Here is a 15,953-nt window from a genome sequence, read left to right as displayed (position 1 = left end):
AAAATCTGTCTTGGCTCTGAGCTCTACCAGGGACTCCATTGTCTTGATAATAGCTCTGTTCGCCATTCCAAATCGTATCCCATGATCTTGCCTTTGAGYARTGTWGGCATATAACTCAATCAAGTCATATGGATTGAGGTTGATGAGGTCGTTCTCGTTGAACACGTTAACTACCCTATGGGCTCTCTCAACATTTATGTTAAATGATGATGTTGTAAGATCGTATAATCTAATTTAAACAATCGGCACCCGATTGTCGGTTAGTGTTGGGTTTGTTTGACGTTAGTGCAATTGGCAATAAAATTCTAAATCCGAGACTAAGTTTGATTAGCTAATTAGAGGTTAGTCGTAGAATGTTCATGGCTGATCATGCTTTTATAACGAACAGAATATTGACGCATGTCGATGTCCTAACCAACTTGGTTTCTTTTGAGAAAACGGTTTGATTGAGTCGATGATATATTATCCAAAGGATTAGTTAATTGATGCTCATTGCTAGTCTCGTTCTTATTATTGTTTAAAGTTCTCAATTTATTTTGCATATTTAGGCTATTTATCAATCTTCCAACCCCCCCTTTTTATATATAGATACATTTTTTATGAATTTGCACTCGGTTACGTCTTGGACTTATGGTTAACACGAGTCCATGAGGAGACGACCCTACTTATCGCTATTACAAGTTGTGTTTAGAGATAAAAGGCTTAATTTTATAAAAAAAATTTATTTGCCGGACTCGACGCACGTCAAATTTTTGGCGCCGTTGCCGGGGACTCGGCGAGTTTAACTGTTTATGCCAAGATCGTTTCGTGCAGGTTCACCATTACCAATTGATCCAGAAATTGAGAAAACCGCAAAGTAGCTAAGAAAGCAAGCTATACTTCGAAAGTAGCAAGGCGTGTCCACTTCTTCACCGGTTCTCAATATTTGGGAATATATTGAGCTGTCATCCGATTTAGAAGACCAAATGGAGGAAGAAGAAGAGAAACCTCATTATGAGCAAGAAGAACCGGTCATCGAGACTGAAGAAGAGGAAATGGTGAATCCCGAACGCACTTTGAGGGAGTGGCTTTTCTACTTACTGTCGGGATCCATCACTACTTGGGCGCAAATGGTGAGAGCATTCCTTGACAAGTACTTTCCTGCATCCAAAGTTGTCGGGCTTAAAAGAGAGATATTTGGGATCAAGCAGAAGGACATGTAGTCATTATACGAGTATTGGGCACACTTCAAGCGCCTTTGTGTAAGTTGTCCTCAACATAGTATTTCTCATGAATTACTAATTCAGTATTTTTATGAAGGTTTGCTACGGATGGAAAGAAAGATGATGTATGCCGCGAGCGGAGGAGCTATAGTGAACAAGACGCCAACTTAAGCGATGACTTTGATAGACACCATGGCAGAAAACACCAAGCAATTTGGAGTGAAGTGACGTTGGCCGAGGCGCTATTAAGGTACATGTTAAATCTTTAGAAACTAAAATAACTGATTTAACTAGTCTTGTGAAACAGCTTGCCATGGGTAATATGCCTCAAGTCAATGCATGTGGATTTTCCTCATCAGTTGCACACCCACCGATGCATGTCCGACTTTACATGAAGAAGAAGAGCAAGTGAACGCCATTGGGGTTGGCAACTTTCAAAACTCAAAAAACCGGGCTCCCGACCCTTTTTCAAGCACATAAAACCATGGTTGGAGGCAACATCCGAATCTGAGCTATGCCCCGAGGCAAGGACAAGAACAAGGTCAGCAATTTCAGCAAAGAGGTTCATTCCAGCCGCCTCAGCAATTTCAATCTCAACAATTCCAAGCACCGCCAGGATTTCAGCAACAACATCAACCGAAGGCACCATTTCAGCCGGGTGCCCAACATCAACATCAAGTGTCACCGCAAGCTCCTAGTGGCTCAGGTATGTCATTAGAGGATGTAGTTAAGTCTATAGCTGCTAACATGGTTAAATTTCAAAAGGAAACTCAGGCGAGTATTCAGGACCTTCAGGCCACCGTTGGCCAATTAGCAAACAAAGGTAAATTGTTGTCTCAAACGAAGACGAATCCAAAGGCAAATATGAGTGCCGTTACTTTGAGAAATGGGAAGCAGCTTCAAGAGGTTGGAACGAAGAAGAAAGAAAAGGTTCACGAGGAAGAAGAAAAGTTAGATGTCAAGACATGCACTTCGAGTGCAAAGGATGTCAAAGAAGAGGAGTCAAAGAAGAAGACATCCTAAGTGATAGTTCAAGCACCGCCATTCCCGAGCCGGTCTGAGAAGACAAAGTGGGAGAGTGAAGAGAAAGAGATCATTGACACATTCTGGAAAGTTCAAGAAAACATCCCTTTATTAGATACAATTAAGCAAGTTCTTAGATATGCTAAGTTTTTGAAAGAGCTTTGTACAAATAAAAGGAAACTAAAGGGTAATGAAAAGATAAGTATGAGTCAAAATGTGTCCGCTGTTTTGCAAAAACAGTTACCACCAAAGTGTAAAGACCCGGGAATTTTACCATTACCATGTAAGGTAGGCAATATCTAGGTAAATCAAGCCATGTTGAACTTGGAGGCATCAATTAATGTTATGCCATTTGACATTTACTCATCTTTGGATGTAGGCCCTCTAAATCCAACCGATGTAGTAATCCAACTAGTGGATAGGTCTATTGTCTACCCTAAAGGGGTATTAGAGGACGTGCTAGTTCAAGTGAATGAGTTGGTCTTTCCGACAGATTTTTATGTTATAGATATGGAAGAGAAAAATGCCTCTAAGGCCGGTATGCTTTTGCGAGATAGACCATTTTTGAAAACCTCTAAAACTAAGATAGACGTCCATAGTGGTAGTTTGACCATGGAATTCGATGGCGAGATGATTAAATTTAATATATACGATGCCATGCGATATCCGAGTGATGTTTCATCTTTATGCTTTGTTTATATTATTGAGTCCTTATCTGGCACTATGTTTGATCTATCTAATGAGGATGTGTTAGAACTGATTCTAGACAGAGACTTAACGAATGGAAGTTTGAAGAAGCTTGCCCAAGAGTATGAGCTTGATGATGATTTTGCAGAATTGGTGTCCTGGATGGAGAAAGGGCGAGCACCAAAGCCACGGTATGAAGTCTCTAAAATAGATTTGCCTATATCTCATACTAGACTTTTGCCTTCAATTGAACAGGAACCCGAGCTAGAGTTGAAGACGCTACCACATCATTTGAAGTACGCCTACTTGGGAGATAAAGAGACCCTTCCGGTGATCATATCCGCCACACTCTCACTGAAGGAGGAAAGAGAGCTGGTGGATGTCTTGAAGGAGCACAAGAGGGCGATTGGATAGACCATCGCTGATATCAAGTTAGTCCCACACTTTGCCAGCACAAGATTCTATTAGAGGAGAAGTACAAGGCATTTTGAGAGGCGCAAAGGAGGTTGAACCCACCGATGATGGAAATTGTGAAGAAGGATATACTCAAGCTTTTGGACGCCAATATGGTCTACCCAATCTCTGACAGCAAGTGGGTAAGCCCGGTCCAGGTAGTTCCTAAGAAAACTGGCATTACTGTGGTAGAGAATGCCGAAGGTGAGTTAGTGCCCACCCGTGTTCAAAACAGGTGGAGAGTATCTATTGATTATCGTAAGCTTAATTCATCAACTAGAAAAGAACATTTTCCTCTTCCATTCATAGACCAAATGTTAGAGAAGTTAGCCGGTCGTACTCACTATTGTTTTTTGGATGGTTATTCAGGTTTTCATTAAGTACCGGTGGCGAGAGAGGACCAAGAGAAGACCACGTTCACCTGCCCCTTTGGTACATTCGCCTACCGGAGGATGCCTTTCGGTCTTTGCAGTGCACCGGCGACATTCCAACGATGTATGGTGAGTATATTTTTAGAATATGTAGAGAACATTATTGAGGTTTTTATGGACGATTTCACAGTTTATGGTGATTCGTTTAGTTCATGCTTAGATAACTTGACCAAAATTTTAAAGAGGTGCATTGAAACTAATTTGGTTTTAAATTATGAAATATGTCACTTCATGGTCAACCAAGGTATAGTACTTGGTCATGTTATCTCGGAAAGGGGTATAGAGGTTGACAAGGCAAAGATCGATGTCATAAAATCCTTGCCTTACCCCTCGAGTGTTAGAGAGGTCCGTTCTTTTCTTGGTCATCCAGTTTTATATCGGAATTTCATTAAAGACTTCTTGAAGATCACTCGACCCCTTTGTGAGCTTCTACAAAAAGAGGTAGACGTTGTCTTCAATGAGGTATGTAAGAGTTCATTTGATTTGTTGAAAGATATGTTTACTTCTGCCCTTATCATCTGACCTCCAAATTGGAAATTGCCATTTGAGATTATGTGTGATGGTAACAATCACACCGTCAGAGCGGTATTGGGACAGAAAGACGGTAAGAGCTCTTATGTTATATATTATGCATCACGATCACTTCATAGTGCACAATGCAACTACTCAACCACTAAGAAAGAGTTGCTAGCAGTTGTTTTTGCTTTAGAAAAGTTTAGATCTTATTTGCTTGGCACTAAAGTGATTGTGTTTTCAGCTCATGCCGCATTGAAGTACCTGCTCAAGAAGAAATACGCAAAGTCAAGGTTGATAATGTGGATTCTCTTACTCCAAGAGTTTGATTTGGATATTAGAGATAAGAACAGAGGTGAAAATTTTGTTGTCGACCACCTTAGCCGACCGGTATTGGATGGAGAGCCAAGCCCACTCAGTGATGAGTTTCCAGATGAGCACCTTTTCTTCGTTTCGGGCGAAACCCCATGGTATGCAGACATCATTAATTATTTGGTTTCAAAGAGCTTCCCATGTGAGTTATCTAGACCCGATAGAGAAAAGATTAGGAGAGAGGCTCGTCTCTACATGTGGGACGAGACATACCTATGGAAACATTGTTCGAACCAAGTTATTCGACGATGTGTACCCCAAGGGGAGTTTTAGTCAGTTTTACAGTTTTGTCACTCCCATGCTTGTGGGGGCCACTTCAGCCATAAGCAGACATACCGGAAGGTACTTGAGTGTGGGTTGTATTGGCCGACCCTTATGTGAGATTGTTAATGTTTTTGTTAGAGTTGCATGAGATGCCAAATGACCGGAAACATTAGTTCCCGAAATCAAATGCCCCAACTTCCTATGCTAGTATGTGAGATTTTTGATCTTTGGGGCATGGATTTCATGGGACCCTTTCCTGCATCTTGTGGTAATCTTTACATTATTTTGGCCGTTGACTACGTCTCAAAATGGGTTGAGGCAAAGACCACTCGAACTGATGATTCTCGTGTAGTTGCAGATTTGTTCAAGTCTCACATATTTTCCAGGTTCGGGATGCCCAAAGCCATCATCAGTGATCGATGCACCCATTTTTGCAACAAGGTCATGATGCACTTTTTAAGAAATATTGGGTTACCCACCGCCTACCATCCATAGTCAAACGGACAAGCGAAGGTGTCAAATATAGAGATCAAGTCCATTTTGGAAAAGACTGTGAACCCCATCCGGAAAGACTGGAACTTAAGGCTTAATGATGTTTTGTGGGCCTATCGTTCAGCCTACAAGACACCTATAGGTATGTCTCCTTTCCAGTTGGTGTAGGGTAAACCTTGCCACCTACCGATGGAATTAGAGCATAAGGCGTATTGGGCGGTGAAAACATGCAATATGGATTTAGATGAAGCGGGATCACATAGAAAGCTTCAAATTCAAGATTTGGAGTAGATACGTAACGACGCCTACAAAAATGCTCGCATCTACAAGGCCAAGACCAAGGCGTTCCATGACTCTCGTATTTTACGTAAGTCTTTCACTAATGGTTAGAAAGTTCTCCTCTATCACTCTAGATTGAAGTTATTTCCTGGTAAGTTAAGGTCCTGATGGATTGGACCTTTTGTTGTTTTAAGCGTTTTTGAGCATGGTGCAGTAGAGATACAAAGTTTATCAACGGGACAGATTTTCAAAGTTAATGGCCATAGGCTAAATCCGTTCTATGAAGGAGTTGATGGAGGGGATTTAGAGAGGGTAGCTTTGGACACGCCAAGCTACAAGAATTGAAGTGAGTATGGTTTAGCCAAAGACATAAAAGAGAGGCGGTGCATGGGAGGCAACCCACAAATTTTAATTTCTTGTTATTTATTGCTTTCAGTTATTTAGTTTGCCTTTATATTCTCAATTTCACTCTTGGATTTCTGTGTTCTCAGGTTCACCCCGGATGTTGGACGCTCGAAGAGACGCGCCCATCTCTATGGATTCTTACATTGGGAGGTCACTCATCAAATCAGGGGAGTTTTCTATTCCTTTTCCTTCATTGCTTAGAGTGTCATCTACTTATTGCATACCTTGAGGACACTGTATGAATTAAGTGTGGGGGTGGTGGTTATTTGCATGATTTGTATATATAAGTGGTTTTAGGGGTAAAATTTTTGCTTTTTGCAAATTTTGTGCTTAAATGAGGGTCTTTGTCCATTTTGACAATGTGTTAGCATGCTTTTAATGAGCTTAAATTATTGATGACGATGAGTTTGGATGCATGTATAGCATGATTGAGCTTGATTGATGACACTTAGAGTCGATTAGTGGTAGCATATCGGTCAAAGTTAGACTCTTGTTAATCTCTTGAGCTAGTTTTAAACACCGTGAGACTTTGAGCTTTTTTAGACTAAATAATTGATAATAGTCTCAAATTCATTTCTTGTGTGATTGCGTCATGCCTAGATATGCATCTCTAGAACTTGATCTTTCTCTCCTTAAAACTACATGATAACTACATGCTGATAACATGTTTAAGGCCATCGTTTGCTCATTTTTATGTTAAAGCACTAGCCTTAAGCCTACCCTTTTATATTATGATTATCCCTTTTGCACACCATTTTGAGCCTTAGCCTATTTCTTTTGTCACCCACATAATAAACTAATCCAAACACAACTCACCTGACCAATCACCAATGGAGTAGTCCCGATTTCCCTGTATGCTCAAAAGGTTGTATTTATATGTTGAAAAATGCTAAAAAACATGAAATGGAAGAATGAATGAAAAAGAAGAGAAAAATTCGAAAAAGAAAAAAAAAGAGATAAAGAAGCCAAAGACGATAATCAGAATGATGAGGTTGAATGTGCTTAAATCATATTTAATCCCTATCGCCTAAAGGGAATGTTTATTAAAAGATAGATATAGAAATTCCTTTATGGAATGAAAGTCTCATGGTTGAAGTAACCGGGTTGTCCATTTGTTATAAGGTCCTTTTGTTACTTTTTCCCAAAAATACATCCCTACCTTACCCAAAGCCTTGTTTTACATTACAATCTCTAAAAGTCCATTTGATTTATAAGCAGGTATTTTATCCAAGTAGTGGAGGGTGAGAGACTTTTCAAGTATATGGTAGGTACACGCTAGTGCATTGACAATTTGAGCGATACACTTTAACCACAAGAGTGAATCGAGTGTTTCTTTGTTAATCCCATTCGTGAGAGTTCTCGAGATTAGCTTGTGTCCACTTGATTGCGTGTGCATCCTCTTTTGAATGCTTTGTTGCAAATCTCAAACTCATGATACGCTATATGTGTTGACATTCTCGTTAGATTCGATTTTTATAACTACGTGTTAACTCAAGTCATAGCCGGGACGGAGAATGATCCAAGTGTGGGGGAATTTGATAAGTACAAATTTATACATTATTATGTCAAAGTTACCTTGCAATTAATGTTAAGTAGATGCTTAAAAGTGTCTAATTTAATTTGAGTTGATATTTAATTATATGAAGCCATTAAAGTTGGAAAAAGAAAGAAAAAAAAAACTAGAAGATAATTTGATTTTTATGTTTTTTGTCTCATCATGTGGAAGCCCAACAGCTGTGTCCAAAGCAAGCAGCCCAACAGCTGCCAAAAAAAAAAGAAGAAAAAGCAAGCAGTCAAGGAAAACAGTAGCAAAAAAAAGAGGAAAACAACAACAAAATAAAAACAGTAACAACAGCGTGGGCAGAAAAAATCGGACGTCGTGCAGCAGCCAAGCGTGGGCAGAAAATTGGGACATGGAGAGGAATGAAGAGAAGAATCAGTCGATATAGCAGAGAGGGATCGAGAGTAGTAGAAATTAGAAATCGAGAGATAGAGGCTGTCTATCGAGAGATAGAGCCGGACAAGAAGTCGAAAGAACCAGGAATCGAGAGGAGAAGCTGTCGATTAAAAGGGCTGTCGATTGAGAGGAGAAGTTGTCGATTGAGAGCAAACTTGAAACATAAATTGTCGATCGAGAAAGAGTTCGAACTGCAGATGAGAGGAACGAAAACCAGAGGCAGAAATCAATTTTGGAGCGGCTTTTATAGGGTTCTTCCTAAATTCCAATTTTACAAGCATTTCATAAGTATTAGGTTTTGTTAGACCCCATAATTTATAAGTGTAAAAGTAATGAAGAACAGTAAGTGATGAAGAACCAGAAGACCAATGAAGACATTAAGGCAGAATTGACCAAGTCTGGAGAAGAACTAGAGGGTCGATGAAGAACCAAAGATGCGATGGAAAGAGCATCTTCATCACCCCTCTGGTCAACAACACTTAGAGTTTTCTTCAGCAATTCAACCAGAGGCATATGATGAGGATATGAAGATAAGGTTGAATCATCATCCTATGAAAGACAGCTGGAGATGACAAATCGACAACTAGATTTCAAGGTTATCTTAATTTATAGCTTATCCATAGTTTAGATAAACTTTATCTGTTAGTACAAGATTAGCTAAATAGTCTTACTAGATAGTTATCTTCTAATTAGCCTTCTAGTATAAATAGGTGATTAGGCCTATTGTWAWMWMNRTCGCTTTTACGTTTTTCATATTGAATAAAGTGAAATCATTGGCACTCAAGATTATTCTTTGAATGTTCATACATTGTTCTTGAGTGTTCATCATTTTGTTCATTAAAACACTATAATTTGGTTATTCTTAACTCGATTATTAGTGTTATTGAGAGATCTGGGATCAATATTTGGTATCAGAGCCAATTGATTGTTTCTCCAATCAAACAATCATCCAAAATCTCTCAATTCACGTTTTTCATAAAATATCTTCACCAAAAAAAACGTAAATTTTCTCTCTTCTGAAATTCTTCAATGGCCCACTGGATTCTGCATATAGTGTTGGCTCCCTCACCAAGCCTCCAACTCTTCAACGAAAAGAGTATCCACAATGGAGGATTAGGATGGTAAACTTCTTGGAAGGAATGGACAGGAACCTCCTGCGATCTGTAATGGAAGGTCCTTACGTTCCACAAACTCTTGTCCCAAGAGTCCCAGGAACAAATACCACGGCTGAAATCCCTGCCTACTACATGCCCAAGGATGAGAAGAACTGGGATGAAGACGACATAGAACGGGTTGAGACCGACAAGAAGGCCAAAAGACTGATAATAATCGCCATACCCAATGAAATCTTCCAATCCCTTGATGCATGTTCCACAACCAAGGAACTATGGGATGAACTGGCAAGCCAAATGGAAGGAGGGGCAAAAACAAAGAAGAATCGTAGAGCACAATGTCTCAACGAATACACCAACTTTAAAGCCCTTCCTGATGAACCACTACAGAAAAATTAAGATCGTTTCAACACATTGATTAATCAATGTCGTCGAAATGATATCTCCAAAACTAAGGAAGAAAACAATGTTTTATTCCTAAAAAGTCTTGGCGATGAATGGACTCAGCTGTCGATCTCCCTACAAGTAAATCAGGACCTAGACAGTTGGTCACTTCATGATCTGTATGGAACGCTTGCAGCACAAGAGAATGACATTGTAGGATCGATTAACTCAAATTCTTGGTAAAGATTACTTACTTGGATGATCTGTTTAATAGTGAGAATGCAGCGAAAATAATAATAATCAACCAAAGTAGAAATCAATAAGAACACAGATGAAGATTAATGATGAACACAAGAGAGAGCTTCAAATGATTTTCTATTAGATGAAAAAATTAACAATTACAATACTGAAGCACACTGAAATACAAGGGCCTACGCTGCTATTTATACAATCTAATTACCTTTTTTTGACACGACTTAAAGTAAATTAATCTTAGCCGTTCGATCCAAAATAGATTACAGACAAGATCACGTGTTAAGCACGAGCAGCTAATAAACCTAAGAAAAACAGCTAAAGAAGATCTATACAGAAGACATGTTGCAGACCCTCTGTGAGACATCACAGAGGCTCTGCTGGATGTAACTTGAGAGCACACTTGACGTAGAAGAAATATTCCAGAACCTGTGTGAGATACGACAGAGATTCTGTCGTCTTTTTCTTGAAGCATTGTCTTTCCAGAGGACCAGTTTCCAGAACCTCTGTGAGACACGACAGAGGTTTCGTCACTTGAGACTTGTACGCTTGAGCCTCTTCTGCTATTGGTCCTCTGTGGTCTTCTGTGACAGATCATCTTCTGTCAACCCTTGCAGTATTACTTTTTCCATACTTTTACATTTAAAGAAATGAGAGCTAACAATCTCCCCCTAAGTATGAAAAAGTAAATAATGAAATTTAAGTGCAGGGACATGACTTGATTGAAATTAAAACAAGAGGTGATAAAACATCATCCTCTAAAAGGTTTACAATTATAATGAAAGAAATTACAATGTAAAGAATTACAAAACTTAAATGACAAAAATTGAAGCATAGGCCGGGTTCTGGAACAGAAGAGGATTAAACCATAGACTATGGGAAGTCGTCTACTGGATAAACAAAATCTGATTTGATTGTTCTGTAGACATTGAAGATGAACTCTCTGAAGTTGATTTGAGCTTTAATTACGTCCAAGAGAGGAGACACTTCGCCAACCCTATAATGTCTTCTATCCACCTCTGCCACTAAACACTTGAAGATCCAGTCCAACGTCTCTGTTGAATACTTGTAAGCTTCTGTTGGGTCGAAGAATCTTAGTAGCTCATCCTTGTCCAAATACACAAACCCAAAAAACGGGATTGTGTAGAATGGTGTTTGGATAGTACTTAGATACCCAATTAGGCCTGCTGTAAGGAGGAGTGATCTTTAAATTCTTTTGTGCTAATCTCATGGCCAACTCAAAATCCTTCTGGCTATAATACATCACTTGCGCACGCATAAGTTCAATCAGCCTCTTGAGAGAAATTTGTTATGTTTTCCTCCTTTCCATGTAGATGTTAAGGATATTGTGCATATAAATGACATCATACACGCAGCGGTTATGAAGATCTGCATCAGTGAACGCGTAGATGTTGTCGTCTTCTCTCCTTACAACGTACTGTGAGTAGAGCATGGTCTTCTTTAATAGAGTCCTTAGTGAGATTGACACCAATTATGTGATCATGTGTCGCGAGAAGACCTGCTCACGAGACCTTGTTAACCTGGAGAAGTGGAATTTGGCTACGGCAGAGGGGATATCAGTGAGCTCTGGGTCATAGGGTGGCTCTGTGTCTGTTACAAAGTACTTCCAAAGAAGAATTCCTTCTGGGGTTGTGACAGGCTCTGTGCGAATGTTTTGCGTTGGAATCTTGCTCATAGATTCAAGAATTTTAGAGACCCGTCCTCCCACTGTAGACTCTGGCATCTTCTGTTCTTCTTCTTCTTCTTGCAGAATCGGCCTCTGGGTCGATCCCTCTGCAAGGATGGGCTTAACGGTTCCTTGCAGGGCATCAAACGTACCCGTGGATGTTGTTTGGACTTGTGGGAAAAAGGATGTTGTGGCCTCGCTTTCTCTGTGGTGCATAGGCACCCTGCCCTTCTTAGCCTGAGCCTCTGCTAGAGAAATCTTTAATACTTTGAGGAGCTCAGGGTCATCAGGATATTTTTCTTCATTAATTGGCTCTGGAGTTCCTGTGCTCGATGATGACCCCTTCTGTGAAGATTCTACAGCTATGGCCTTTCCCTTGCCTTTAGGCTCTGCAGCCTTTTTCTTTCCTTTGTCAGAAGCTGTAGACTCTCCAATCTTTACACCTCTAGCAGGTGCTCTAGCGGATGTCTTCTTTTTAGATTCTGGGGCCTTGGCCTTCTTCTTTTCCTCCTTCTCCCCCTCATGACGATCATCATCACCCTTATGATAGCCATGGCTCTGGATGGCATCAACCTTGCATGAAGTTAGGGGAGCCCTCCTCAAATGACGTAAAATCTTAGTGGCCGCCTTGTACATTTTCTCTATCACCTTCTCGGCACCTGCAGAGGCATTCATCACATCAAGTTCTATGGCCCATTTGAGTTTGGAGACGGTGCTGAGGACTTCTGCACGAAGGAGGTCACCTTCCTTTACGAGCTTGGAGGTGCATTCTTTGATGAGATCGTTGGATGTGAGGATCTCCATTTTAAGTGCTCCGAGATGGCCGGTCACAGAATCCCCTACGGCATCCACCAAAGCGTCCATTTCTCTGCGAGTAGCCAAGTGATTGATGTTTGCCCTTGAGGTTGACGAGTCGATACCATAGTTGACTGCAGAGGTGAACATCTCCTTGATTTCGTCTCTGAACGATGAGTAGTTCGTGTAGCCTGCAGAGACGAAATCAGCTGCAGACTTGGCGGCCATCACTGTGAGTTCATCCTTGAGCGTTTTGATGGTGGAGGGGTTGAGTGACATCGCTTGGAAGGCCTCTGTCAAATCATCCTTCTTTATGACAGAGCTCTGAAGGGTTATCAATGTAGACTTCAACTCTGCAGTGGTGGCGGATAACTCCTTCAGAGCCTCTGTAAGCAGCGAAAGATCCTGTGGCTGCGAACGTGAGATGAACAAGCTTTGCAACTCGTCTATCTTTTTGAACAACTCTATGGCAAAGGCGTTAAGCTCCCTCTTTGTCACATAATCGTTCTAGGAACTTGAACCACCAACACATGGTGTTCCTTTGGCCTTGGAGCTTGAGGCGCCCTCAACGGCTGGCATTTCGTAGCCTGCTCGGGGACTTCCACCGTATCCTCGCACATCTCCTTGAGGAGAGCCTAATGGTGTTCTGTAGATCTCGTGTCCGATAGTTTCAGAGCCTAACTTGACATTTTGATCTAGTGGAGACAGAAGGTGTTCTAGACCTTCTGCCTCTGTGGTTCTCACCTGTGCCTCTGAAGCACGTTTTGGTTTATCACTCTGTGAAGAGACAACAAATGTCTCTGGGGGTACTGTCGAGTCCTTTGGCGATTGGACTCTTTTGGTAAAACCTTCACCCTTTTGAGAGGGTGAAGGAGTATGTTGTGGTTTCCCAGATGTACGATCCACAGAGGACGAAAGATTGACCTCTGCGGTGGTAGGCTGGATTGGGTTCGGCAAGTGCGTGCCTTCTTCAATAGAGGTTCCCTCTAGAACAGGGCCTCTAGGAATGTGGGTTGCACAAGGAGTTGGGCTGGGATGTGTGCCTTCGACATCTTTTGCGCCCTCACTTAACTCCTCTACCTCTTCTTCTTCTTCTTCTATGATGACTTTTGTCCCCAACTGAGATTGATCAATTGGTGCTCTGAACTCCTTCTGGATATTCGACAGAACATCCTGAATTTGTTCTATTGGGGAGTCGTTGTGGACCAGCTTGCGCAACCTTCTACGCTTGGGTCTAGCTGCAGCCTCTGCCGGGCTTTCTTCTGCGATGGCCTCTGTGACCACAGGTTTTGTGATCACAGGCTCTGTTGTTTCAGCCTTTTTTATTTTCCTCTTCTTAGGTTTTAGCAGAGGTGCAGTTAGGCCCTCTTCCTCTACAGGCCTCTTTTTCTTCTTCGACTTTCTCACAGAAGAGTCGGTACCCTTCTGTGTCTTCATCTTCTTGCGAGGAGGACTTGGGATTCTAAGGGGTTCCTCTCTCACCTCACCAGCCACTACTGGCTAACCCGTTTGTCCCTCCACTCTCATTTTTTCGATTTCCATACCTAAAGGGACACCTATTCGTGGCGGGGTTACAGGGACCGGTTCTGGTCGCCTGTTTGCACGTCTATAGGATTTTCGATCATGGTGGCTTAAGTACCTGAGCATGGCCTTTGATAAGGGCCTTGAACTTCTGTATCCATGCTCGTGCTCTGTAGATCTAAACTCCTTGAAGGGGTATAACTTGGCATTCGGCTCCACAGAGGGCAATCTTGCTGCCAGAAGATCTCCAAAAGCCAAACCAAGGAAGCGTTGTAAGATCAGGTTTGGCTGGTTGATGTCTTCCTTGGCTTTCTTTTGGGCCTGGACCTTCGTCTTCTCCCCTTTGTGACTGGCGCACTTCTTCTTGATGAGGCCGACTATGTCCTTGAAAATCAATTGCACGTAGTCCAGTGGCAGATTAAAGTAGATGCCATACATTATGGACAACATAGCGTGGGATGATTGGTCATGGCTACCTACCTTCCCTGTGAGGCAGCATTTGATGATAGAGAAAAGAGTGTTCCACACAAGGGGTAGACCCTTACGCCTGAACTGTGTCCTTTTGGTAATGGGGGTCGCATACGAATGGAACTCCAAAACTTTGATTAGTTTTTCGTCAGTGGGAGTAGGAGCATAAGCATTCAGGTTCAATTGTTCAAGAGTGGGCAAATGAAGAGCAGTTCTCAGGGATTCCACATTTAGTTCTAATGGGACAAGGGATTTATTTACAGGGTGAGAGGCGTAACAAACAATGGTTAGCCCAGTATTATCGAGGGTGGTTATGTAGGCACTCAACAGAAATTGGGTAATGTAGGTTTCAGGTGTGGGTCGAGTAGCAGTTAAAGCATAGTAGAGAGGGTGGTTTCTTAGTATTTCCATTAGTGTGAAGGTATTTTAAGGAAATCCTAAGGCGACGAAGAAATAGTTATTAGGTTTTTTTGACTAATACGATCTTTTTGTATTTATTTTGCACGAAGGACAGGGCGTGTGAGGTTAGGGCTTGAGCTTGTGTTACCTCATTATCGCTTGAGGCGTTAACGGACTGAGCTGAGGCACTTGAGGAAGACATTGTTGCAGGAAGCTTTGAGAGTTGCAGGTTGCAGGTTGCTGGTTCGTCTGTGTAAAAGGGAGTTCTTTGAGATCGTAAGGTTTTAATTTAGGGGGAAGGAGGGTATTTATAGGTAAGGATTTTTAAAATTGAACCGTCTGCTGTACGAAAGGTCGTGTGATGAGTGGATTTGGGTGAAACGGTTCAAAAAAGGTATGACACGCCGTATTGGGAAGACGCGGGATTGATGACGTGCGCTTCCTTTTACTGACACGCGCGTGTTTGTTCTTACCCTTAACCATAGAACCACACGCACCATATCAATAGACAAGAACTATTAACAGAGTTCTGTCAGAGGCCTAAGGGTTATAAAGTCTCTCTGATATGTGTCAGGCCTTCTTATAGATGTTACACCTTTTTACCTAAACGTTTTTAGAAAATCCATAGAGAAATGAGTATTTGCTCAGCTCAACTCACAGAGCCTCTGTTAGAAGCRCCAGAGGTTCTGATGAGATGACCTCTGAGAACAAGATACTTCAAACGTTTTTGCACCTTCTGTGGTTTTAATTTTGATTTGTAAACTCCCCTTCTGAGCCAGGTTCCTTGGCTCCCCCTTGAATAAAAACCATTTTTAAAATCCTTAAGAAGAACTGTCCACAGAAGATCCGTTCAAAGAGCCTCTGTAAACAGTCACAGAGGTTCTGTGAAAAGACTTCTGTGAACTAAAACAATTTATTCTTCAAAAGGTTTTGTCCTTTTAAAACACAAACTCCCCCTTGAACCATGCATGCCTCTGCTTGGTTAAACCTGTAGACTAAAGAATCAATTGAAAAAGTTATTCAAGAAATTTGAATTATTCACAAAATTAATTTTAAAAGAAAAGGTATGTACAAAAAGAATAAAGAATTAAGACGACCACCACCTAAGACTCTAGACACGAAATTCCAATTTTCTCCAACAGAAAATTAAATCTTTTCTCATCTAGGGCTTTTGTAAAAAGGTCAGCCAATTGAAATTCTGATTTGACAAAATATGATTCGACGTTACCTTCTTCAACTTGATGTTTAAGAAAATGG

General features: G+C 41.2%; 1 protein-coding gene across 1 annotated transcript; it reads left to right on the top strand.

Moving 5' to 3' along the window:
• Positions 1–2,540: 2,540 nt before the first annotated feature.
• On the top strand, positions 2,541–3,326 carry LOC112501715. Its single transcript, XM_025105422.1, has one exon. It carries the CDS (start codon positions 2,541–2,543, stop codon positions 3,324–3,326), a length of 786 nt encoding a protein of 261 aa, XP_024961190.1.
• The last annotated feature ends 12,627 nt before the right edge of the window (positions 3,327–15,953 follow it).

The sequence above is a fragment of the Cynara cardunculus genome, unplaced genomic scaffold, assembly GCF_001531365.2.
Source record: "Cynara cardunculus var. scolymus isolate 2C unplaced genomic scaffold, CcrdV1 Un_Scaffold_489, whole genome shotgun sequence".
Classification (NCBI taxonomy): Eukaryota; Viridiplantae; Streptophyta; class Magnoliopsida; order Asterales; family Asteraceae; genus Cynara; species Cynara cardunculus.
This window is presented reverse-complemented; position numbering and strand designations above follow the sequence as displayed.

What these genes read in the sequence shown, in the direction of transcription:
- LOC112501715 (XM_025105422.1), top strand. Translation starts at nt 2,541, where the DNA reads ATGTTGAACTTGGAGGCATCAATTAATGTTATGCCATTTGACATTTAC.